Source organism: Myodes glareolus, chromosome 2 (genome assembly GCF_982192425.1).
Source record: "Myodes glareolus chromosome 2, mMyoGla1.1, whole genome shotgun sequence".
Lineage (NCBI taxonomy): Eukaryota > Metazoa > Chordata > Mammalia > Rodentia > Cricetidae > Myodes > Myodes glareolus.
Window position 1 is genome coordinate 122577497 of NC_142027.1, and position 24044 is coordinate 122601540.

At 54.5% G+C, this 24044-nt stretch overlaps 1 protein-coding gene across 21 annotated transcripts in view; it reads left to right on the plus strand.

Moving 5' to 3' along the window:
- Positions 1–24044, plus strand: part of Ncor2 (nuclear receptor corepressor 2) — a 155753-nt gene that overhangs the window by 76758 nt on the left and 54951 nt on the right. For 18 of the 21 annotated variants that reach the window (XM_087903637.1, XM_087903632.1, XM_087903625.1 and 15 more), the window contains 6 exons: positions 4102–4168; positions 7588–7760; positions 8608–8701; positions 10458–10636; positions 14122–14176; positions 16053–16151. In XM_087903637.1, coding sequence (XP_087759763.1) covers positions 4102–4168; positions 7588–7760; positions 8608–8701; positions 10458–10636; positions 14122–14176; positions 16053–16151 — 667 coding nt within the window. The remainder of the gene's footprint in view (positions 1–4101; positions 4169–7587; positions 7761–8607; positions 8702–10457; positions 10637–14121; positions 14177–16052; positions 16152–24044) is intronic. The other 3 variants (XM_085678758.2, XM_085678794.2, XM_085678820.2) reach the window with 1 other exon arrangement.

Sequence of the window (24044 nt, forward strand, 5' to 3'; positions counted from 1 at the left end):
AGGGGAAAGGGACACTAGCCAGACCTGGGGCAGGATGTGCCGGCTGAAGACTGAGCAGCTGCTGGGCCGTGTGGAGCATCCAGGCAGATGGGACCAGCAGTGCAAAGGTCCTGGGGCTGTGCTGAGCTTGTTGAGACCGCAGACTGCCTCAGCCACAGGCAGGATCAGTCAGGCCCAGGAGGGTGCTTCTTATCCTTCCAGCCTGGCCACCGTCTGCAAAGACGTGGCCTTTACTGTAGGACGCGCTGTGCTGGGAGGCTTATCTTCAGGTTCACCCTGATGGCCACTGGGAGAAAGGGCCCGGGACACCGTGGGAAAGCCCTGAAGAGCTGTGGGCAGTGAGGTATGAAGGGTTAGGGCATGGAGTCCTTGGTTCCTAGCTCAGGGCTGGGCAATATGTGATACCGCAAAGCCGCATCTTGGCTGGTAAAACAGTACCATTGCTCACTGGGGACCAAGAGACTTCAGATGGGGCCATTGGCTCCTTTGACCCCATTCTTGCTGCCCTGGTGTGGCCTGTTGTTGAATCTGAGGGATAGTGGAGCCTGGGACTGGAACACAGGGATCTCTGCCTCCTGAGTGCTGGGAATAAAGGTGTGTGCCGCCACCGCCTGCCTTTTTTTTTTTTTTTTTTTTTTAAATAGCCTTTGAACAGAGTTTTCATACAGTTTACCTTTAAAGTCTGAATGGCTTTTACCAGGCCACGGAGTTGTGAGCCGGTCAACGTGGGTCTAGCCACACAGCATCACTTGGGGATCTTGGTGTCTCTTTGTTTCTTCCTGGTCAAAGACCCTCCCTTGTCCTATCCCTGCCCCATACCTCTCTGGATGTTTCTCGTGCATGGGGGCTGGGTTGTCCCAGTAGCTCATAGTATCGGAGTGGGTACAGTGGGCAGGCGGGGTACAGAGTCCAAGCTCTGAAGGTGGGCGGTCTCTTCTGGACTGAGACTATTCCCAGAGGGGTGCTGGTGGCATGCTCAGTGACATGATGAGACTCAGGGCCTGGAAACTGCTTGGAAGACAGTAGCAGTGTTAACCCAGGTGGAGTGTCAGGAGCTCCCAGGCCTGCAGGATAAGGCCCTGACTGAGGCCTGGGGGCCTTTGGGGCTACTGCCTAATTGGGTGAGAAAGAGCCAGAACGCTCAGCCCCCTAGAGGTGGGGTGGGGTCACTAGGGGAAATGAGAATGCCCTGAAGGAGGAGCCAGGACCTTTGGCATCACGTCTCTGCAGAGACTCAGTTCTGATAAAGTAGACCGAGTGGTGTCAGGTCAGGGGTGTCCCTGTGATCCCAGCACTCAGGAGCTGGGAGAGTGAGGTTGAGGCTAGCCTGGGCTGCCCAGCAAGAGCCGGCCAAACAAACAAACCCTGCATAAAGCAGTGTTGTCAGAGCTGCTAATGATGGCGGCGGCCCTTCACTGGGAGCTGTGCAAGCCAAGAATGCCATAGGTTGGTGTCTTTGGTTTGGCACGTGGCAGGTAGGAGACTTGGGGCTGTCACTTGCTACTTAGAGAGCCAAGATCTGCCTTGTGCGAGTGCTGAGAGCAGGGCCTCTGTCTCACCATCTGTAAGGTGGGACTAGCCCTGGGGGCCACTGAGGGCCCACTGAGTTAACATCCTCACCCAAGTTGACATCTGGACCCTGCGCATGGAGGGGTGCTGGAGGTTTTGTTCTGAGTCCCTGACCATAGAGACAGTTACTCCTAATTCATTCAGTCCTCATTCACCAAACATTTCCTCGTTCATTCAATCCTCATTCACCCAATAGGTCTCTGTATAGCTGATCCACGCCAGGCACTGTTTGTTCCTGGGAGACAGCTGTGAACGGGCCCCCACTTGAAATGGGGAGATGGGCAAGCTCAGTTCTCATGTGGGATGTGACAGCTGTGACAAGGACAGTGAGATTGATTGAGGTGGGGAGCCCCGCCACCCAGGGAGCAGAGCCGCCACTGCTCCTTCACTGTCTGCTGTAATTGCTGAGGTGGGAAGGCTCCCTTCCCTGGGGACCTAGCCCCTGTCATTTTAATTTCTCTGCCTGCATGCCTGGCCATGACTTTCAAGTTAATTTCATGCTTGGCTTCCTGGTGTGGGTGATTTCAGACCTGTGGAGGTCACCTGTGCGCCTCTTGCCTCCTCTGCCTTGCCCTGGAAAGTGTCAGTAGCTGCCAAGCTAGTGCCAGGGAACCTGCCACTTGGACTGGGAGGCTGGCCTTAGGGGCTTAGATCTCAAACTGCTAGGAGAGGGAAGGCAGCCCCCAGGTCATGCTGACGGAGGGCCATGCAGGAGGCCACCAGGCACTGTGAGACCATCAGGGGTCTCCATGGCTGGATGCCAGACAAGTCTCAGAGCACAGGATGAAGCTGCACAGCCACCACCCAGCCTGGGTTAGCGGCCTCCTGGTGTTCCCAAGTCACTGGCTTTGTGTGCCTACTCAGTCTCTGCCAGAGCAGCCTTGGTCCTCAGGTCTCAGGCTTAGAAGGAGGTTCCTCGCTTCCATATATCCTAGGCCCACCATCTCATTTGTGGGGTGAGCAGGAAGTAGTTGGTTAGGACCCGGGTTACTGGGAATATGTCTTGCTCTAGAGGTTCAGAGGTGCCAAAAAATTTCTCCAGGGTCACATAGCCAAGCCCTTGAGAGATTTAATCCTTATGTCCCTGGCCTGGTGCCCCACGTTGGTCTAGGCTGGTCTCCTTTGCCACAGTAGGCATGGGCTTTCTAACACCTGGTCCTCAGCTTAACCAGGCACATGTTGGGCACAGGTGGGGTCACACCCTCCCTAAACCTCACCTTGTCCTGCCAAGCCCTGGAGCCCAGGTCCCCTCAGCTCCCTTCATGTCTGTTACCAGCAGGCTGCTGATTTCATGGACTGTTTGTGGAGTCTTCCCCTGTCTCTCCGTGGAAGTTTCTGATTTTTGTTGTTGTTGTTGTTGTTTTTTTTTTTTTTTTGTACACCATGCATCAGGATTGGTGGTTGCCCTGTTCTTCCAGGAGGGGGAGGTGGCTGCATACCTCCCCCCACACCTCTTGTTGCCTTTTGCTCTCATTTTCCTTCAGTCCAGGATCTTCTCAAACTCTACACGGTGGAGAGTAACTGAATCTTAGATCCTTCTGCCTCTACCTCCCAAATAATGAGATTACAGGTGTGGACCAATGCTCCCATTTCATGTGGTGCTGGGAATTGAACCCGGGACTTTGTGCTTGCTAGGCGAGCATTCTACCAGCCAAGCCGTATCTGTGTTCACAGGCATGGGACCTCCAGGCTTTCACTCCAAGGTGACTCTCAGTAGTGGAAGCTCCCGGTAGATTGGGGACATGCTGGCACTATGGGAAAGTTGGGGATCCCTCTCCAGAAAAGTGATGTAGCTGTGAGCCCGGGTTAGAGAGGGCAAGCCCAGTCCCCAAGGCCTGTCTGTGTCTCCCACAGGAAGGACCCAGAGGTTGGTCACGGCACCTGGCTCAGTGTAGCAGGGTTGTGGGGAGTAGGGGGTCTCTGTTGCTCAGTGGTGAGGTAGGGTGGGCAGAGTCCTGTATCCCATGGCTGCTGTGCCTTCCCTCAGGATTTCTGTTCCCTCTTTGTAGTCTGAACCCTCCTGCCTGCTCGTGTCTTTTTTTTTACCCTCCACCTCCATTTTCCAAATCTTTGTCCATTCTGAGGTAAACCTCTGATCTCCTCTCTTCCTCTCTCTTCTCCCAGTTTCTCTCTCCTGTCCTTCTCCCCATGTCTCCGCCCCCCTTTTTCTCTCAGACTTCCCCACCCCTTTCCTCAGTACCACTCGCAGAACCTTGTGGGGCCTGTGTGGTCAAGCTGCTTGCTCTGCTGAGAGGAAGCTGTCTGTCTTGGCTGGAGACCCCTTGGTGCCTTTAGCCCCTCACAGGACAGGGTCCCCAGGACAGTGACTCGTTTGTCTCCGGCGGCAAGGAGCCCAGGGGTTGAACTTGGTTGGTTGGTACCCGTGGCTGACTAAGCAGGACAAGGATGGTGCAGGCTGGCAAGTGTGGGGCCTGGAGGGACTGAGGGACTGAAGGACGGGGACTGTGGGCTCTCATCTGACTGAGGACAAGCTGAGAGCTTCCATCTCTGACCCTTGTCTGTGCTCTCCAGAAACCAGGCAATGCGGAAGAAGCTGATCCTGTACTTCAAACGGAGGAACCACGCGCGCAAGCAGTGGGTGAGTCCCTTTCTGTCCTGTCTTCTCCATGCCATATGAAAGCAGTGAGTCCTTTTCAGTCGCCTCAACACCATGGGCAAGCGGTGTCCTGCTTCTTACTCTGCCCTTCTCCAAGTCCCCATCCCTAACCCTTCTTTTCCATTGGTGTAGTGGATGAGGTCCTGTGTCCCCATCCACGGTTATCCCAGAGTCAGACCCCGAGGTCCCTGTTGGCTCTGCAGCTGTTGGAATGGACTTCTGGGTCATAAAAGAATGCTGTAGATGAGCCATAGAGTCGGCAGCTGCTGTGGTGGTGGGGGCTTATGGTGGGGCTCCTAACCCCTTTCCCAGTGCTTAGAATGGGGAGCCACTGAAGCCCAGAAAGGGGGGGGCTTTTTTTTTTTTAAACGCACACTATCTGTGAGGGTGTCAGATCCCCTGGAACAGGAGTTAAAGACAGTTGTGATCTGCTATGTGAGTGCTTGGAATTGAACCTTGGTATTCTGGAAGAGCAGCCAATGCTCTTAACTGCTGAGCCATCTCTCTAACCCCAAGAAGGGAGTCTTGAATTCACTCTAAAATACCCATGATGAACTTTTGTGCTGAGGGAGATTTTTGGGGAGAGATGGAGGTAGGAGAGCCCTGAGAAATGAACCTCCCCCATCCCCAGCCAGGTCAAAAAACAGCCCTTGGAAAGCAGCAAGGCCCCTGGTCTGTGGTGGTGGGTGGTGGTTTCCCGAAGCCAGACAAGTGGTGTGGGGAGCCCTGAGCAGTTGCAGTTTGACCAGCAGGAGACCAGGGCTAAGGGATGGAGGCCAGATCACTGTCTTTGGCTCAGCTGCGAGGGCAGGAGCAACACCCTACAATCATGTCTACTTGCACAGTGCCAGAACTGTGTAGCTAAGAAGTTTGTGGGGTCGGCATCAGAGTGGTTCCATCAGGCCCTCCCTCCGTGCCTTCAGCTCCGTGCATCAGGGTGTCTACACAGTGTCTGTCTGCCCTGTGGTCCTGAGTCTGGGGAACGGTGCCCTTCCTGGGCTCTCTGCATGCGGGCACCGGTTAGGCACTGAACCAGCGTCAGGCTTTGGCTGGATGTCATCCATTCTACTCAAGCCAGGGGCTGCTAAGAGACAGTGGGGAAGTGAGGCTGGTGAGGAGAGCGGTGGAGGCAGGCAGGGCAGAGGCTGGCCTCAAGGCTCTGCTCAGCTGCACTTGACCCTTCCTGAAATAGAGATGGGCTTCGAGGTGGTCCCCACCTCCTGCCTCAGTCAGGCCGGCCTGGTACTACTGGTATTACTGGTACTGGTGTGGCCGGGCTACTCAGTGGTGCCTGGAGCCTGAGGGTATGTAGTAAACAGAAGGCGGCAACTAAGTACTACTTACATTGAAGCGGCTGGTGATGCTCGAGTCCAAATTGTGGGTGAAGAGATGGAGGGCGGTCACCAGTTAGACTCCTTCGGCTGCAGGCACTGAGGTGGATTTGTCTTCCCAGCCTTGTGTTTCAGGCAGGGAGCTGAGACAGAGAGGCTAAGGTACTTACCCCATGTCATACAGCTGAGAAGTCATAAGGTCTGGGTTGGCACCCAGCTGCCTGATTCCCGAGTCTCTGTTCAGATCCACCTGGGTAGGCAGGGCTTGCTCTGAATTCCAGGGCGAAAATCAAGCTTTCCGATAGCTCAGGTGGGGAAGGGGTCCTGGTAGCAGAGGAGGAGTGGCCATGCCTAGACGCAAGGAGCAAGAAAGGGCAAGAAGTCGTGTGCAAATCTCTGCTGAGTGAGGGCAGGTAGGAAGGGAAGGGCCTTGCTGCTGCGGTGAGGAGAAGGCAAACATGGAGGTCCACTCTGCCGTCCTGCCTTGTCACCGCTACATGCTCCCTGCGGTTTGCCCTGAGCTCCCAGCCTCAGCCTTATCCAGTGTCCCAGGTCAGAGGTCTTTGCGGCTCCTGCAAGGAGCCAGTGAAGTGGAGGAGAATCTGGGGTGGGCTTGGGGTCATAAGGAACCTCTCCATGACTGGGGCTGTGGAGGGAGGGGACAGCTTTTTAGAGATAAGGAGAAGCCTCCGAGCCCTGGGCTTTGCGGCCCAACTGGCCCAGCGTAGGGAAGGGAGGCCTCCATGCTGCAGCACGAGGAAGGGACACAGAGCGCTTTCTCATTTTCCAGCAAGGCCTGGAGAGCTGGGCCGTGGGCCTCCCCACAAAGCTCTGCTTACTCGCCTTGTGGAGTCAGACCCCAGGGCTGGGGCCAGTTCCTGGGAGCATGTGGTCCTCCAGAGAGGAGCCTGCTTCACTCCTTCCTGCTGGAACAAGTATGCTGGAAGCCTGTCCGGCAGGCTGACAGAGGTCTGCCTCTTCCCCTGGCGAAGCTCCTTCCCTGTGGGTGGTATCCTGCTGTCCCTGGACAGTGGCCCCCTGGACCAAGTGCACACATTTCCTAGTAGAAGCAGACACAGACTATAGTAGGCACATGTGGTTAGACCTGGAGAGTCCTGTTTTAGACAGAGCCTCCAGGGCAGCTGCTTGAGACTTTGTGCTGGTACCTGGGGCTGTGGAGCACGTGGATATTTCTGAGATCTTGGGGCCTTGTCATTTGTCTGCAAGATAGGGATGGTACAGCCCCAACCCTCCGCTGACTGACCCTGGCTCTGGCGTCCTCTGCCATCTCCGTCCTCTGGTCTCTTCTTCCCCTGGGCACCTTGGTGGGAGCCAAGAGGCCTAGGCTGGACTGGTGGTGTCCACCCCCGTTCCCTCTGCTGGGGTCCCACACCCCAGGCTATTGTTCACCTCTTGTTGAGCCATGGGCACAAGGTGCTCTGGTCAAAGGTTAAGCACACTGTGGCAGTACTGGAGCATAAGAACATACCGGGTTGCTATGTGACCATGTCTCCTGTCCTCCTGTGGCTGCTAGAGGTGGGGTTTTTAAATGATTCTTTTGGATATAGAGAGGTCATGTGGCTGTGCTCTGACTGGTTGGGAGATACGCAGCAGACAGCTTGATGGTTAGACAAGGATGGGAACTTCCTCATCCTGCAGAGGAGGGCAGAGCCTTCTTTCCAATGTCTCCTTGGGTTTGGGTTCCTAGTTTTGGACCATGGATGAAGAACTGCCAGAAAGTGGATGCTCCCTGGGAATATCTTTCTTTCCTGGGCCATAAGAGCCAGTGTAAGCAGAGGGCATGAGCTCAGCCTTTTGGTTCAGGGCTGTTTCTCATTTGGTTGTGTGACTGAGATAATAACTTGGTGGGCCTGGTGGCTTCCAAGTCAGATGAGGCCCTGTAAAGGAGACCCGGCTCTGGGGAAGGAGTGGCCACAGCATCCATGGGGCACCCATGGCTTTCCAGGGGTCACGAGCTCTGTGATGTGACAAAGCGAGCCTGTCTGTGTGAGTACAGCGGGCAGTCTCTGGTCCTCACCAGTATTCCGCTCTTTGGCCATGCCCCCTCAGGAACAGCGCTTTTGCCAGCGCTATGACCAGCTCATGGAGGCGTGGGAGAAGAAGGTAGAACGCATTGAGAACAATCCACGGAGGAGGGCCAAGGAGAGCAAGGTGCGGGAGTACTACGAGAAACAGTTCCCGGAGATCCGCAAGCAGCGGGAGCTGCAAGAACGCATGCAGAAGTAAGGGCTCTGCAGGGGTGAGGGTGTGCAGGGGTCACGGTGAAGAGAGGAGCCCATGTTAGAGAGGGACTACATGCAAGTTTATGCAGAGGTGAGGGCGCCACAGGGGTGGCAGGGGTGAGGGTGTGAGGGGTGAGGGTGAAGAGATGAGCCCATGTTAGAACACATGCAGGACTGAGTGCTTGTGAAAGTGAGGGCACGGAAGTGAGCCCTTGTAAGAAAATACACATGAGGCAAGTGCATGTGGAGCTGAGTGCTGTGCTGGTCCATTGGGCCCCTGGTGACACCACAGGGCTTCCTACTTAGAGCTAGGGTTCTTTAGTACCTGCTGGCCCAGACACTCCTAAGTGTCTCCCTGCTGTCCTCGCTCCTTCTATTCCACACCCCGAAGCTGCTGAACGAGACTAGGGTGGTTGGTGGGTGGCTTCACTCAACTCCTAGCTGGGTGCCTGTCTCTACTGAGGCCACAACCTGGGCGGGCTGTTCTCAGTGAATGAGGTTAGGTAGTGGTCACCTGCATTCAGAGGTTCATCAGGCCTGTCTCACCCACCCATAGCAGCATGGGTTTTGGGAACTGACCTGAGGCCCAGAGACCTGCACCTGGCCCTCAGGCTGGAGGCAACACTGGGCCCCTGGTGGGTTGCTGTCCCTTATCAGATTGGTTCATGGGAGATGGGCTGCTATCCTGTAACCTCAGGGAGTGGCATTCCTGAGGGGCTCCAGGCCTATGAGGTGGGAGGCCTAGCCATAACTTCCCATGCTTTCCCACTAGAATGTTCTGTCCCCTGGACCCAGCCTAACCTCTCAATAGGAAGGCTGATCCTAACTATGTCCCTCTGGTCTCCAGCAGAGTGGGCCAGCGCGGCAGTGGGCTCTCCATGTCAGCTGCCCGCAGTGAACACGAGGTTTCCGAGATCATCGATGGCTTGTCTGAGCAAGAGGTGAGTCCACTATGATGCCATAGATAGCCCGCTGTCTCTGCGTGTCCCTCTCCGTGTCCCTTACATGTGTTCCATGCCACAGCAGGCAGGTGCCAACAGGAGGGGAAGCCACCCTGAGGCTTTTAGTCCAGAGACTGGTGGTAGGCGCATGTCAGAACCAGTGTTGGGCGTTGTGGGCACACTAGTAACCCATGGCCTTGCCAGGCCACGCCTGTCCCCCAAAGTGCAGAGTTGATAGAGATGCCAGCAAACTGGAAGATGACCTTGCAGGACAGAGTTGAGGAAATTCACTAACCTGCAACCCCTGGTGCCCAGAAGGAACATCAGAAGGCTGGGTTGGTGAATAGGGATAGGTACCCCTCACTCTTCTTCCACTGCCACGTTTCATGCCTTCTGTTGACTGACCTTGGCAGAACTAGCAGGTGAGCCTCTCAGTGGGATGAGGTGGAGCAGCTGAGGACCATCCTCTAGGAGCCTGTCTTCCAGCCTGTTGTCCTGTGGTCCTCCCCAGAGCACCTGGACAGTAGTGCCAGTATTGGTGACTCTACCTATAATCACTGTTTCGGGGCTTGCCCCCTTCTGGTCTGTGGGCCAGGTGTCCCCATGGCCAGCACCACAGTGGACCCAGAATGCCATGTCCCAGAACCCTTGTTTCCTTCCCAGTGGCTCTGCTCACAGGTAGAGGTGGCCAGAGCACCCATCCCCTTTGAACCCCTCGAGGCTGTTTACATGGACACTAAAGTGAGGTGCTGGACAGGGCAGTTGGTGACGCCTTTGTGGCTGTTCTCTGAGGTGAGTCCCCACCCGTGCACCACAGATGGCTACTTAAGTTGTCTCCTTGTATGCGGTGACAGCCCCAAGCACCTAGCAACCTGACTTGGGGCGGGTACCCCAGCGCAGTATAAGATGCCCAGATGCCTGGCCTTGAAGTGATGTCCTTTTGCATTGTTCTGTTGAAAAACCTTCCCTCCTTTTGGGGACAGAAAGCAGAACTCGAAAAGCCACCAGCTGCAGCCCTGGAGCCGGGTGGCTGGTGACCGTGTGCCTGGGTTCAGTACCTGTCCCACTGATGTGGTGGCTTCTCCAGCAACTCTAGGATGTGGACATGACTTTTATTTCCTCTGGAAGCAGGAAGGTGTCTCTGTCCACCCACACACTGAACCCTTCCCTGGGTCCTAGCCACACAAGAGTGCTGCCGCTGCCTCCCCTTGGGGGGGACATTCCCAGAGCAGGGCTGGAGTCTGGTTCAAAACTAGAAAGTGCTGATCAGGAGACATTCAGCAGTCAGTGGCATTTCCCCAACACGGGTGGATGAGGCAGCCATAGAAGGGCAGGGCAGGCTGAGTCCCCAGGGGATGCTGGTTGTGAATACTTGGCAGGTAGGTGGCTAGGCTCTCTGCATGCCCTGTACTGTGCCCTGGATTCCTGGCTCTGAACCAGACATGTGCCACCCCGTGAGTGCATGGAGCTGGGCTGGGCCGTGCCCCGTCCCTGCCCTCACAGTGTTTTATTACACTGCCTTCGTGGCCCTGAGTTTCATGGGTTCTGCTGCTGCAGATGAGGCTTCATACTCTGTACTGAATTTATAGCTCTGCCTTCCTGCCATCCCACGCCTCTAAATCCTCACCAGCGCCAGCCACTGCTGGCTCTTAATTCATTCCCCCCACTCCCAGCAATGTCCAAGGCCCAGGATGCTCGCTCCTTACCTGCTAGGTCCTTTACTTGCCCTCTGACCCCACCCTCTGCTCTACTGCAGAACCTGGAGAAGCAGATGCGTCAGCTGGCAGTGATCCCGCCCATGTTATATGATGCAGACCAGCAGAGGATCAAGTTCATCAACATGAATGGGCTCATGGATGACCCCATGAAGGTGTACAAGGACCGCCAGGTTACCAACATGTGGAGTGAGCAGGAGAGGGACACTTTCCGTGAGAAGTGAGTGCCCTCCATGGCTGCCTAGGAGCCTTGCCTTCGTCTTCTCCGTCCTCACACCCTAACCACAGGGACATTCTGTCCGGAACTCTCCCTGCTCCTGTGGCACACTGGGGTCCTTGGTTTCTTATCTCTGCTTCCATCTCCTTGGGAATTATGTCCTTGTCTCCTCTTCCTTCTCCATAGCCTTGAGTCAGGCAGTTCCCCCCACAGAGGCTCAGAGAGGTGACGACGCCTCACAGGCACAGAGCTGAATGGCAGAGGCAGGGTGCAGCTGTCCATCTGGAAGGGACAGACTGTGGGGAATGCCGGGCAGGAACCAAGGGGTGGTAGGAGATGGAGCTCAGCTGGGTGTGGTGGCCACACTTTTAGTCCTGGCACTTGGAACACAGAGGCAGGTGGATCTCTGAGTTAGAGACCAGTCTGGTCTACAAAGCAAGTTCCAGGGCAGCCAGGGCTATGCAGAAAAATTTTGTCTCAGAAATGGGGAAAAAAAAGGAACTTCAGGAGGTTTCTGGGTAGCAGTTTCAGGGGGATGAGTGTGGAATGCTGGGTAGAGGAGAACAGTTCAGCCCCGGGCGAGGACCCGAGAGGTGGTGTCTAGGCAGAAAGAGACATTCCCCCCTTTCGGGAGCCCTGGAAGAGGTGGTGGGTCTCATGGTATGTAATTTGGAACAGTGTCATAGATCCTCCATCAGAGGCAGAAAGCCCTCCTCAGAGAGGACCAGGATGGGAAGCAAGATAGTAGAAAGTGAAGTGGGGACAGAGGCCCGCATGTTGCCCACGAGGGCCTGCTGGGAGCGAGCTTCTTGTGCGGCAGGCATTCATTGAGCAGAGTGGCTGACCTGCTTTCCCTCCAGAGAGGCCTTTGTCTTTATGCCTGCTAGGGGAACGGTTGTCTAGGGTCAGACTGTACCTGCCCTATGAAGGGCGCTGTACAACAATAGGCTGCCCCACTCCAGATCACAGACCATTCTTGGTGACTGCACAGGGCTTGGAGAGTGGCTACAGAATGGCCTTTGGCCACGGGAGCACAAAGCATTCTCAGAGGGCTAATAGAGTGGGTCCCTAGTACAGGTCAGTAGGGGACGTACCCCGAGGAGCTGCTCCCGCGGGCATCTAGTCCTTGGTCTCTTTGTGGCTTGTGTCTGGGACTCCTGTTCTCTGTCTGGTGTATGATGTGACCCAGGACAGTGGCCAGAGGACAGTCATGGGTCCTGAGGTGACTGAGGCCCTGTGTGTCCAGGTTCCCTGGTGGGCTTGTTATTTTAGTAGATGAGCACTGTGGGGGTGTTTGTGTGGCTGAACCTTCCTGAGGCGTCTCATTCCTCTTCAGGTATAGTGATTTACTCTGATCCTCCATAGTCGGTGTCTACTTTGGATCTATCTTCTGTCTGTGCAAGACACCGCCGTACTAAGTGGGTCTTTGGAGGGTCCTGGTCTTTGTGGAGGCCTCACCTGCCAAGGTGCTGATGACAAATGCTCTACCACTTAACAGCAGCTTGACCCTGCACAAGCCAGTCTCCGTCCAGCCTCAGTTTCCTCCTGTGTAAAATGGGCATGGCCATATAGTGCTCTCTAAGTGCCCGTGAGGGTTCCATGTCAGGGCAGCCCGACAGAGGCCTGGCTTTGGTGGGAACTGGCCTGGTACTGCTGGCTGCTACTTCTGCCCCAACGCAAAAAACTCTGGACACCCTGTCCCTTATGTGAAAGGTTGATGATTTGCATAAGACCTGCGTGTCCCCATTCTTATTTCAGGGTTGGTCACAATAACAGATGTAATCTAAGTCCACATGAACAGTCGTTACTCAAGTGTTATTTGGGAGATAGTAACACGGGCATACCAAATATGGTTTTCGTAGGCCCAGATGGTCTGCGTGTGCTTAATGTATGTGGAGAACTTTTGTTGCCTAGTTGTTGTTATTCAGTGGTTATTGCTTTGTTTTTAAGACAGAGTCTCATAGCTCAAACTTCAGACTCACTGTCTAGCCAGGGCTGGTCTCGACCCTCCTGCCTCAGCCTCCTGCATGCTGGGATCACAGCATGAGCCACTCTGGCCTGCCTTTCTGCAGCACAGGCTGGCTTTGAACTCTGAAACTGGTTATCTAGGCATGTACTGCTATGGTTGACTTCCTTTTGGTGTCTTATTGACCTTTGATTAGTAGAACCCCACAAATGCTCCCTCGGCAGTGGCATGATGTGCCCAGTGCCGGGCTGGACTCCAGGACCTCTGAGGACAGCCTACCTCTGGGTCTCACGGTTTAATTTTTTTCTTTTATACTTTGGAGATGAGGTCTCACTAAATTGCCCTGTTTGGTTTGAAACTCACTGTACCCCAGTCTGGTTGTCCTCCTGCCTCAGCCGCTTGAGTTGCTGGGTTGCAGATTGTGTCATCAAACCTGACTCTAACCTGTCTTCAGTGACCTGATGGTGGGGAGAGGGATCAGTGTCCTAAAGTATCTCACATTTGGTTCCTGGTGTCCTGGGGCCCATTACTGCCTGAGGAAACTCTGTAGAAGGTATAGGGGCAAGAGTGGTAGGTGTCCCAGGCTTGCCTGCCACCTGGGTGGGCAGAGCCCTGGCAGGGTAGCCCGCCATCCTGCCGCCCTGCTACCATGGCTTCCTTGGGAAGAGCTAAGAGGCCCTTCCGGATTCCCCAGTGTCTGGCGGGGGGAGCGGGAGAGGCCTCTGGCCTGCTGCCCAGCCACCTGGAGGCCAGGCGGGGCGGCCCAACACAGGCTATGCTCTGGTGGGAACCAGCCCGGTACTTATGGCAGCCATTTCTGCCCCAGGAGATACCGGGGTGGTGGCAAGTTGTTGGAGAGTAGGGGACAGGCCCAGTGACGCCACTCAGCACCCCTGGGGTGTGAGCAGGCCTTGACCCTGTCCCCACCCCCACGACTGCCTGCCTGGCCCTGACATTTCAGCTGGCCGGCTTTCCCAGTAATGTTCAGTCTTCACAGGAAGCTGGTGGCTTGGCGCCAGTTCCCGCCACCCCCTGCGGCTCTAGCCACTTTTGGCTTTTCCTGGGCATCCGAGGCTCCGCTCCAGCACTCCGGAGGCCTTATCGCCTGGCTGGCCTGGCCTCATTCAGGCAGGCTTGGCTTAGGCTGAGTTAGGCCGCACTGAGCTAGGCCCAGCTTCTCAGACCCAGCTGAGTAAAGACACAAAAGCAGATCTTGGGGGGGGGGCCCCACTGGCAAGCTGAATGCCGTGTCCTCATTTTTCCTGGAAGCCTGCGGCAAGACAAACAAATGTATTTTCAAAGGCATTACAGCCAGTGAGTCACTCAGAGGAACGCCCTGGACCCTGGTCCCTGCCCCACAGCCCTTCCCACGCCCTGAAGATCTGCTAGCGGGGCGGCACCCGCCAAGCCAGGCTGGGGTGGCAGGCGCCCGGGTACTTTCAGCTCTTGGTTGTCTTGCGGGATCTCCCTCAGCCTCGCCTAGCCTCAATGCCTGTCTTTTTCCCCTTCCCTCACCCCCCAGGTTCATGCAGCACCCCAAGAACTTTGGCCTGATCGCCTCATTCCTGGAGAGAAAGGTGAGTGTCCATTCCTGGCTGGCAGTGCTGGGTACTAAGCCAGCTCGCCATCCATTCCCCAGGGCCGGTATCTGCGCTGGGTGGAGTGCATGCTCCTCCTCTGTCTCCCTGGCCAGCTCCATCTTTTTTCTTGCCTCCTCCTCCTTCCTCAGGGGGAAAAGCCATGCAGGCCCCACCCGGGATGGGGAGGAGCCTCGGGCTTCAGTCCCAGGCGGCAAAGCTGTGGGGACTGGCATCACATAGCCATTTGCCCAGCACACAGGGATAGGTGCCAGTTTAGAGAGTTTAGCCACGTTCCAGCTGAGGCCTTGTGGCCAGGTATGGCCTGCATCCAGGACTGTGTGTTTCCGGAATGACCTCGTGAGTCCATGAGTATTGCGGGCTTCCTAACAGTCCAGATACTACTTCCAGTATGTGGCTAAAGTGTCTCTATCACTTGAATAAACATTCTTGCAGATTGATGTTTGAACCCCACCCGTCCCCCAAACCCGAGCCTGGAGCACTCTGTTCTAGCTCTGCCTCCTATTGACAAGGAGTCACACTGTCACCCGAGGGCAGCTATGTGGCCTTCACTCAAACACTAGGCTGGTTGATAGCACGTGGACAGCCCTTAGTGTGGGCATGTGGCAGCATTGGCTCTGTGCTGGAGTTGCTTCTGTAGGCCCAGCACCTTAGACTACCATTACCCACCCTTGAGGGCTGTGGTTTATATGTCTAGTCCCTCAGCAGTGGGATGCCCACCCTGGCTGGCCCCTTGGCCCAAGTCCCAGGTCTGCTGGCAGCTGGCGGGAGGTGGAACATGGGATCCAGATAGCCATTTTCAAAGACAATGACCATTCCTGACATCTGTCGTGGGGGTGGTGTGTTCTAGGACCCTTTGGGATCCAGTACCTGACGAACTAGTGTTGGAAATCAGCCCTATAAATAGCCTACCTGGCTGGTGACGCGTCCTGCTGGGTGTGGGCCAACAGTCCTAGGTTAAGTCTAGGCCTCCATAGAGTCAGGGTGGCTCAAAATTGGAGGTTGAGCAAGGCTGCGGGGGAGGAAAGAGGATGGGAATCTGAGGGGGAGAGGCACTCAGAGGGCCTAGATGAAGCTGGCCAGAGCCTCTAGGACACAAGGTTCCTGCTAAAGCCCAGTAGGCCCAGGCAGTGCGACAGCGAATGCGGTTGGCATCCAGGTCAGACTTGTCATCTCACCACTCGCTGTCAGACCAGGAGGAAGTTTAGTCTCCCTGGGCTGAAGGGCAGTTTCTCTGCTGGGCCATGGGTGTGGGCTAGAGTTGGCTGGGAGGACCGTGGGGGCACAGTGTCTGTTCATGGCTCATTCCAGGGGTGACCTGATGTATAGGCAGCTGGGGTCTGTCCCACCCAGCAGTCCTTGTGGTCTTTGTCCTGATACAGGAATGGACATCTCAGGCACAACTGCCACTGCACACATCCATTTACGCTTCTTGTCCCTGATGCCTAAGTTCTGGGAGAGGTTGTTCTGGACTCCAGGAGTCGGGGAGTAAGCACAGAGCCATGTGTGGCAAAGGCTGGGTTTGTGGAGCTGTATGTGCCTGAGGCCTTGTTCTTCATGGGAGCTGGGCTATTGGGATGCCAGCCCTGTTACAGCTGCAAGGACAGGACCTATGTTGATAGCCCATAACCATAACTCTCTACCCTCTCTCCATGCCGGGCTCTGTCCTGTGTGTTTCTCATTCAGAGTAACCCACGTGAGTAACATGCTCAGTGTGCTCATCACACACAAGCTGGTGAGATTGGTCAGGGTCACCCAGCTTGTCACTGGATTTGAACTCAGGCTTTGACACCGGGCTCCTATTCTGGATTCCTTCACCCTGCGTGCTCCTCAGCATCGTCTCTCTGTCCCACAGACAGTAGCCGAGTGCGTCCTTTATTACTACCTGACCAAGAAGAATGAAAACTACAAGAGTTTGGTGAGGCGGAGTTACCGGCGCCGAGGCAAGAGTCAGGTAAGAGATGGTCTGGGTTGCTTGGCTTTGGGGCCCAGGCTGCTGCACTCTAGGGTCCTTCATGATTGGAACCATACACTGTTAGGGTTCTCTCTATGGCATCTGACTTGAAGAGGGCTACTGGCAGTGCATTTTGGGAACAAACTGCTGCTTCTGTCTTAGCTGGGTCATCCCTGGCGCACAGCTTATCCGTCCATAGTCCTTATGGCTAAAAGGCCACATTTCAGGATTGGAGAGATGGTTCACCAGTTAAGAACACTGACTGCAGCCTGGCGTGGTGGTGCATGCCTTTAATCCCAACACTTGGGAGGAAGGTGGATTTCTATGCGTTTGAGGCCAGTCTGGTCTACAGGGAAGCAAAGATCACACAGACATCTTGTCAAGAAAGAAAGAAAGAAGGGAGGGAGGAAGGAAGAAAGGAAGGAAGGAAAGCACTGGCTGCTCTTAGAGAGGACACACATGGTGGCTCACAGCATCTGTCCCAGGGGATTCAGTTTTTTTCTGGTCTCCATGGATATCAGGTACATATATGGTACTGAGATCTACGTACAGAAAAAAAGACCCATGCACGCAAAAGTTTCTGAGCTGGGGAGCACATTTTCAGAGTCTAGACTGCCCGGGACAATGGGGCGAACCACCAAGCATTCATAACTCTGCTTCTTCACTAATGGATATTTGAGGGGAGAACTACCCAGTTGTCACCATGCCCGTTTCATGCCTTAGTGTCTCGAGTGAGCCTAGAGTGCAAGCAGCTTACAGTTCTGCTCGCTGCCTCCGTGTAAATAAAGCTTTATTGGCACGCAGCCTACGTCACTCTCCACCTTTAGGAAAAACTGGCTGACCTCTGGAAGATGTTAAGTAAATACAAGCAATACATGGGACCCTGGTACACAATGGCCAGGGATTCTGTGGCTGTGTCGTTTGGGAGGTGGAGAGATGCTGTGTACTGGCCATCTTCCTCTCCCAGGTCAGGTCCCCTGGCACACTGGGCTGGACCATCAAGAGTAGAGGCTACTGCCCCACAAAACTGGTGCTTTCCAGTTCACTCAAGCAGAGTACAGTCCAGGAGGCCAGTCTGCTGAGACAAGTGAAACACCCCAGAACGAGTGCCTGGTTAGTCGGTAAAGTGCCTGCTGTGTAAGTGTCAGAACTGAGTTTCGTCCTTAGAACTCACACCAAAAGCTGGGTACTGTAGCACATGCTTGTAATGCTTCTAGTGGAAGAGAGGTGATCCGTGACTTGCTGGCCAGCCCACCTATCTAATCAACAAGCCGTAGGTCCTAAAGAGAGACCTAGTCTCAAATACAAGGTGGACAGTTCTTGAGGAACAAGACCTGAGGTTTTCATCTTGCTTCCATGTATATGTGGTCACAGATACAAACACACTCGTGTGTGCATGCTCAGTGAAACACCCAGGACTTGGTCTGTTGCTGTGGATTTCCAGCTCATTTTATGTGCCCACAGTGGGCAGGCCTACTCATACTTCTGACAGATGTGTGACTCCACAGCTGTGTGGCATAGAGCAGTGGGTATGCTGTAGGTCTTGCTGCCATGTTCAGGAATGTTCTAAACTAACAGAGAAAAGGTCAGTTAGCTATCAAGTAGAAGCCGTGGTGAGGTTGGGAGGCTTTGGGTCTATGGAGACATGAGACCCTGTTTAAATCTCCATTCCCAGCCATAGAAAGTAGAGGGGGTGCTGCTGCTACTGCTGCTGACAGAGATGATGGGTTTGGTGATAACGCTGGTGATCATGGGTCTTTGGTGATGGTGGTTGATGATGGTGTTGGTGATGATGATGATGTTGGTGATGGCAATGATTGTCTTTTCTGTAGCTATGATAAAAAATACCATTGCCAGGGCAGCTTACAGAAGAACGCGTTTACTTGGGCTTACCGTTCTAGAGGGTTAAGAGTCCATCGTGGTAGAGAGGTGTGGCAGCAAATTGCAGGCATGTTGACAGGAGCAGGAAGCCGAGGCCTCACATCTTGAACCACAAGCACCAAGCAGAGAGAACTAACTAGGGGCAGTTGGTGGCTTTTAAACCTCAACGCTTGCCCCTGGTGACACACTTCCTCTCATAAGGCCACACCTCCCGTGCCTCCCTAAACAGTGCTGCCAACTTGGGACCCAGGTGTTCAAGTGCTTGAGAGTATGGGGAACATTTCATTTAAGCCACCACAGTGATGATGCTGGTTTGGTGGTGATGATGATGATGATGATGATGGTGATGGCCATGATGGTGAGAGGTGTCGTAGCCATAGTGACAATGGTGAGAATAGGGAACATAGCTAGTGGGGCATCCACAGGGGACAGACCTTGGCTGTAGGAGCTGAGGAAGACGATTGTCGTACGGGGATCATTGGGTAGTAGGGCCAGCCTGTGATCTCTGGCCAGCCACACTGCCAGTGTGCATCATGTGAAGTTCTACTGCTGAGCTGTGAACTGTAGGGACTGTGTTAACTGGGCTTTGTGCTGTGGTGATATGCTCTGAAACAGGGCTGAGGGCAGAAAACTGCTCCCACCTGAGGGTGGCCCTGCCCAATACGCCTGTGCTGTGGGGCTGCTTCTGTCTCCATCTGCTCTTTGGTCCCTGTTCCCACTGGTGCCTCCAGGAGCTGCTAAGCCACCTTTCTCTGTCCATTTCTTTGCCATCTTGGTCTCCCCCTCACTGTTCCTCGTCCTCTGCACATCTATTGGCTGGGGTTTGTAGATGCTGTGGTCCTGGTCTGGTTCCTGTGGCTCCCACCCACACTGTTGCTTAGGGATGCCACAAGTGGCCATTCTGCTTCTCAGCACACCAGGTGCCATGCAAAGGGCAGATGGATGTGTGTCCTCATCAGGGCATGTACTGAGTGCTTACTGGATGGCACTAGGCTTTGAGAACTACCATTCTAGGGGAGTCCATGTGTTCAGGAACACACTGGGATTCCAGCAAGCCATTCCTTCTCTCAGATTCTCCAGGGAGGAGCTTCAAGGTAGGCAAGACACCAGGTGGGTCTTCCCAGATGGCTAAGGTGCTGGTGTCCCTCCCCCTCTCCAAGTTCCACATCCTGCATGCCACCTTGGAGAAGTTACATTTCCTGCACTAACTGTCTTCTTTCCTAGCCCACGCAGGTGTCCCGTAATCCCCTCCCCCTCCCCACATGCTCTTTCCATCTCTGCCTTGGTAGGATTGAGCCTAGAGAGGAAAAGGACAGAGAAGTGACCTTGGGGACTCCTGGGTATTTAGCACCCATACCCCTCTGAACACCCTGGGATGGATGTCTATGGAGATGTGGACTCTCATGTTTACCCCCTACTTTCGTGGCCAGCTTGTCCAAGCCAAAGCTCTCTGGTTCTTCAGAACTTGCTGTTAGTGACTCTGAGAACCTCAGCCCTAGGAACTAGCACCCAAACAGAGAGCAAGGTGGTGGTAGGTAAGGAGAGCCTCAGGCACCCCTAGGGCTCTTTCTTTCGTGTCCCTACACAGGCTGAGATGGCTAAGGACAGGGTAACAAGCGCTTCCTTGCAGGGCTGTCTGGCCAGGTCAAGAGGAGGTATTTACCTTGTTAGTGTCCTCCACCTGTCCTCGGGCATCCCTGCTGACCTGAACCTGACAGCCAGCCCTTCCCTGTCTGGACCCCACCGGCCCTGTGTCAGTACTTGTTCAGTGGTCACACTTAAAAAACATAGTGGTGGCGCGTTCCCTTCATCCCAGCACTCGGGAGGCAGAGGCAGGTGGGTTTCTGTGAACTCAAGGCCAGCCTGGTCTACAGAGCAAGTTCCAGGATGGCCTCTAAAGCTACAGAGAGAAAACAACCTGTCTCGAAAAACCAAAACCAAAACCAGCAGAAAGCCAAACAAACAGCAAAAACAACCCAAGTAAATAAACAACAGTCATTGGATACCAGCACTGACCACCAGTGACCTTCAGGTCTCAGCCCACCCAGCCAGTACTTGCCTTTATTCTGGCCAAGAAAGAGTGAGGCTTTCCTTGACCTCAGCTTCCCGTGGGCAAGGAGTGTAGCTGGCCATTTGGAGTGGCAGGCTCACCTTGCTGCTTAGCTGCAAGGTGGCTCCCATTCCAGAAGCTTCTCTGGACTCTGTCCAGGGTGAGGCAGACTCAGGAGTAGAGTCTGGGGACAGTGACCTCCTTACTTGTTCTTCGAACCATTCTCTGACACCTTCCCCGAACTGCCCCATTGACTGGGCAGCGGTCTGATGGCCACTCCTGGTCCCTCACCCAGATCTGCTGAGGAGAGTCACAGCTGTACTGTCCCAACCACTGTGGTCTCTCCATCCTAAACCTGGAGCCCACAAATGCTGTGAGTGGCCTGTGACTGAGCAGGCGTGTCCCGAGGGTAGACTAGGTAGGTCTTCAGGAGTTTTTCTGCAGTCAGGAAAAGTCTGTCCTGGACTCCAGACTTCTCGGCCAGCCCCTCTTGAGGGGGACGTTGGTGGCAGAGGCTCTTCATCCTCACTGATGTCAGCCCTCACATCCTGGCCCATGTTCTGTCAACTGCCCCCTCACCCTCTGTCACGCTGTGCTCCTCCCGGCCTTGGCCACACATGCTGGTCACTCTCTGCCTCTGTGCATGGCTTCCACTCTGGGCTCTCATCTTTTCTCTCTCTGTCTGGCCCTGTTTCCTGCTCTCTGTCTGTCTTCCTGTCTATCCTTGTCTTTGTGACCCTGTGTCACCTCCTATTTGTCCCCATCTCACCTCTCCATCCACCTTTCCTCCCCACCCACACACTTTTTTCTGGTTGCTTGCCAAGGGCAGCTGACCTTGTTCCCAGGCAGGGCCCAGGTTGCCTGCCCAGGAACAGTATGACCAGCAGGCTATTCCAGGGCAGCACCAGACAGGCTGGCCAGTGTATGGTAGGCACTTTTTCCTTGAGGACCAGCTAGCTGCTCCTTGCCTGTGAGGTCACCAGGGGTTGATGACCAGGGCCTGTGGGTCAGACCAATCCACAGTGCCCTGGCTAGGCCATTTAGTTGTTCGGCACCAGTGAGGGAATGTGCTTGTGTCTCAGACCTTGGTAGGAGGCCTCCAGCCTAGGGCCTGTGGCAGGCTGGGTAGCTGCTTTATTGAATGTGTTCTGGGCAAGGCAGACCCATGCCAATTTAGGCCCAGCTCTGCAGACATCGCTGATTTCCTGCCCAGCTCCCTGCCAAGAGGGGAATCTGTTCAGGGCTGGCATTTGGGGAGCCCAGGAGACTGGAGAGGCTGTGCTCTGTGGGTAGAGCAAGCTGGGTCACTTCTGTGGGAAATGATAAAGGTTCAAGACCTTTGCCTGGGCCAGGACCCACACAGCACAGAAGACTCAGCTCTTCCCACTACCCAAACGTTGGAGGTGGGAGTGTGGGTGCTGCTTGGACACGATCCATCCCTCGGACAGACATGACCCTGATGCTTCTAAGAGCTAGTTACTGTATACCAGATCGGTCGCACTGGGAGTTGCCCACCTGGGAAGGCCCTGCATGTTTGGGTCTGTTTAGATGACTTGACTCTGAGCAAGACATATGAGGTCTCTGGACGTCAGCTTTGAGGTGGTGTGGAAGACTGCTCAAGTCCTGGGCCCACATGAGCAAGGGTTGCTTTCAGGGATCTGACCCCAAGGGCTTCTCAAGAAGACACACGAAGCCAGACTTGAGCAGTAAGCAGAAACTGGCCTGGCAAAGGGCACAGTGAGTGCAAAGACCCCAGGAAGGGACTCCTCTTCTGAAGGCAAGAGGGGAATGAGAGCAAGCTACTGTGTGGAGGTAGACCCAGAATGGATGTCCCAGGTCAGATTTTATTTTGGTGGCAGTGCAGGATCCTGCTTAGAAGGATGTGTGTGTGTGTGTGTGTGTGTGTGCGCACGTGCAGATTGATAGATGTCCCCTCTGTTATTCTGTTCCATTTCTGTGGGACAGGGTCTCCACTTAACCTGGAACTGGGCTGGTGGTCAGCAAACCCCAGTCATCTTGTGTCGTCTCCTCCTCGCTAGCGCTAGGGTTAAAGGCGCATACATCTGTGTGCAGCTTTTGATGTTGGTACTGGGATCCGAACTCAGATCCTTACGCTTACACAGCAAGCGCCTTTCTTTGCCCCCTGTCTCAGTAAGGATTTCTGGTGCTGTGATAAACACCGTGACCAAAGCAACTTTGGTAGAAACAGATTTTATTTCAGCTTACAGTTCACCTGCACAGTCCATCTCTGAGGGAAGTCAAGGCAGGAACTGAAGCAGAGGCCATGGAGGGATACTGCTTACTGGCTTGCTCTCCATGGCTTGTTCAGCCTGCTTACTTACAGCATCCAGGACCACTAGTCCTGGAGTGGCACTGCCCACAGTGACCTAGGTCCTGTGTCATCAAACAAGAAAATGCACCACAAGCCATTCTAATGTTCTCAGTTGAGATCCCCTCTCCCTAAGTGACTCAAGCTTGTGTCAGACCAGCCAGCACGCCCACCATGTCCCATCCCCAGCCCCTAGTTGATTTAAAATGAGACCTTTAGGGCTGGGGGTGCAGCACTCAGCTACCCTGGGTGAAAGTGTCTCCCCAGCAGATAGCTCAGGAGAGTGTGAACAGTTAGTGCTGGGAACCTCTGTGGTGTGTTCCAAGTGCCACTTGCCACCACATAACTCCTTATTCCTGCCTCGCTATTCCAGCTGTAGGAGTGACCTCACAGCCCTAGGCTGGCTGGCCCACGGTGGCCGCATGCCTGTTTAAACGCTGACCTCTGACCTGGTGTGGCACACACCTTTACCCTAGCACCTGGGAGGGAGAAGCAGGCGGATCTCTGAGTTTGAGGCTAGTCTGGTCTACAAAGCAAATTCCAGGCTAACTGTGGCTACATAGTGAGGTCCTGTCTTCAAAACAAAACAACAACACCCCTCCCTGCCCCGGTTTTAAACCAACGACAAGGTATACATTTCTGTTAATGACAGGGTGGCCATGCTTTATGCTTGACCCTCACTATTCCACAAACTCAGATGGCTTTAGCACACCTCTGAGGGCTGAGCCTAAATCTCCTGCTGTGTGTCCCTAGAAGGGAGGAATGGGGTACCCCCAGCTGCTGTGCACTTCCTCTGCTCTGGTCCCACGCCCCATTCCTGTTCACCCACCCTACCCCTCAGGTTTCCTTTCCTGCACAGGAAGTCATCAGGGCTCAGTTGCTGGGGCGTTTGGTTTGTCAGTTCTTGGTAGTACAAAAAGTACAGTGTTTGTGTTGAATGAATGAATGAATGTGTGTCAGTCAATATGGCTGTGAATTGTCAACCCAGGGCATCCCAAATGCCTTCCTTTGGTCTTGGCTACCACAAACCTCTGAAGACTCAGTGCAGAGGCTGGGTCTTACCAGGCCCACTTCCTCACACAGGAGGGTCTTGGGGATACGTGCCAGGCAGGGCTGTGTGTGCCCCCTTGAAGGTCTTTGCTGTCCCTCAGAACACTTCAGTCTGGCCTCGTCGGCTTCAGAACATGCTCTGTAGGGGTGGGCTCCACACTTTGGGGGCCTTGGTGTTCCATTATAGACAAGTGTTTGTTTGAGATAGGAATAAAGTAGATGCACAGTTCCACTTGGAGGAACTCAGAGTCCCGAGGCTGTGGTGGAGATCCCATCTGGTTGTGGGCTCTGCTGGGAATGCTGTGTGACCTCGGATGGGTTGCTTGACTTCTGTGGCTTGTTCTCATCCTTGGAACAGGTGTGTAATTCTTGTTAGGAAGAACAAGAAGCTCAAAGGTGACATGAGGACACAGTCTCATCCTAGGCACGTTGTCAGCTAGCACCTATCCTTACAGCTGTCATTTTTGTGAAAAAAAAAAAATGAGTTCTAGCAGATCTGGACACCTGCAACTCCCCTTAGAGCCTTTCAGGGTGTCCATAGTGTTGTGATGGGGGGTGGGAGACATCCATGGCTACCCTGACC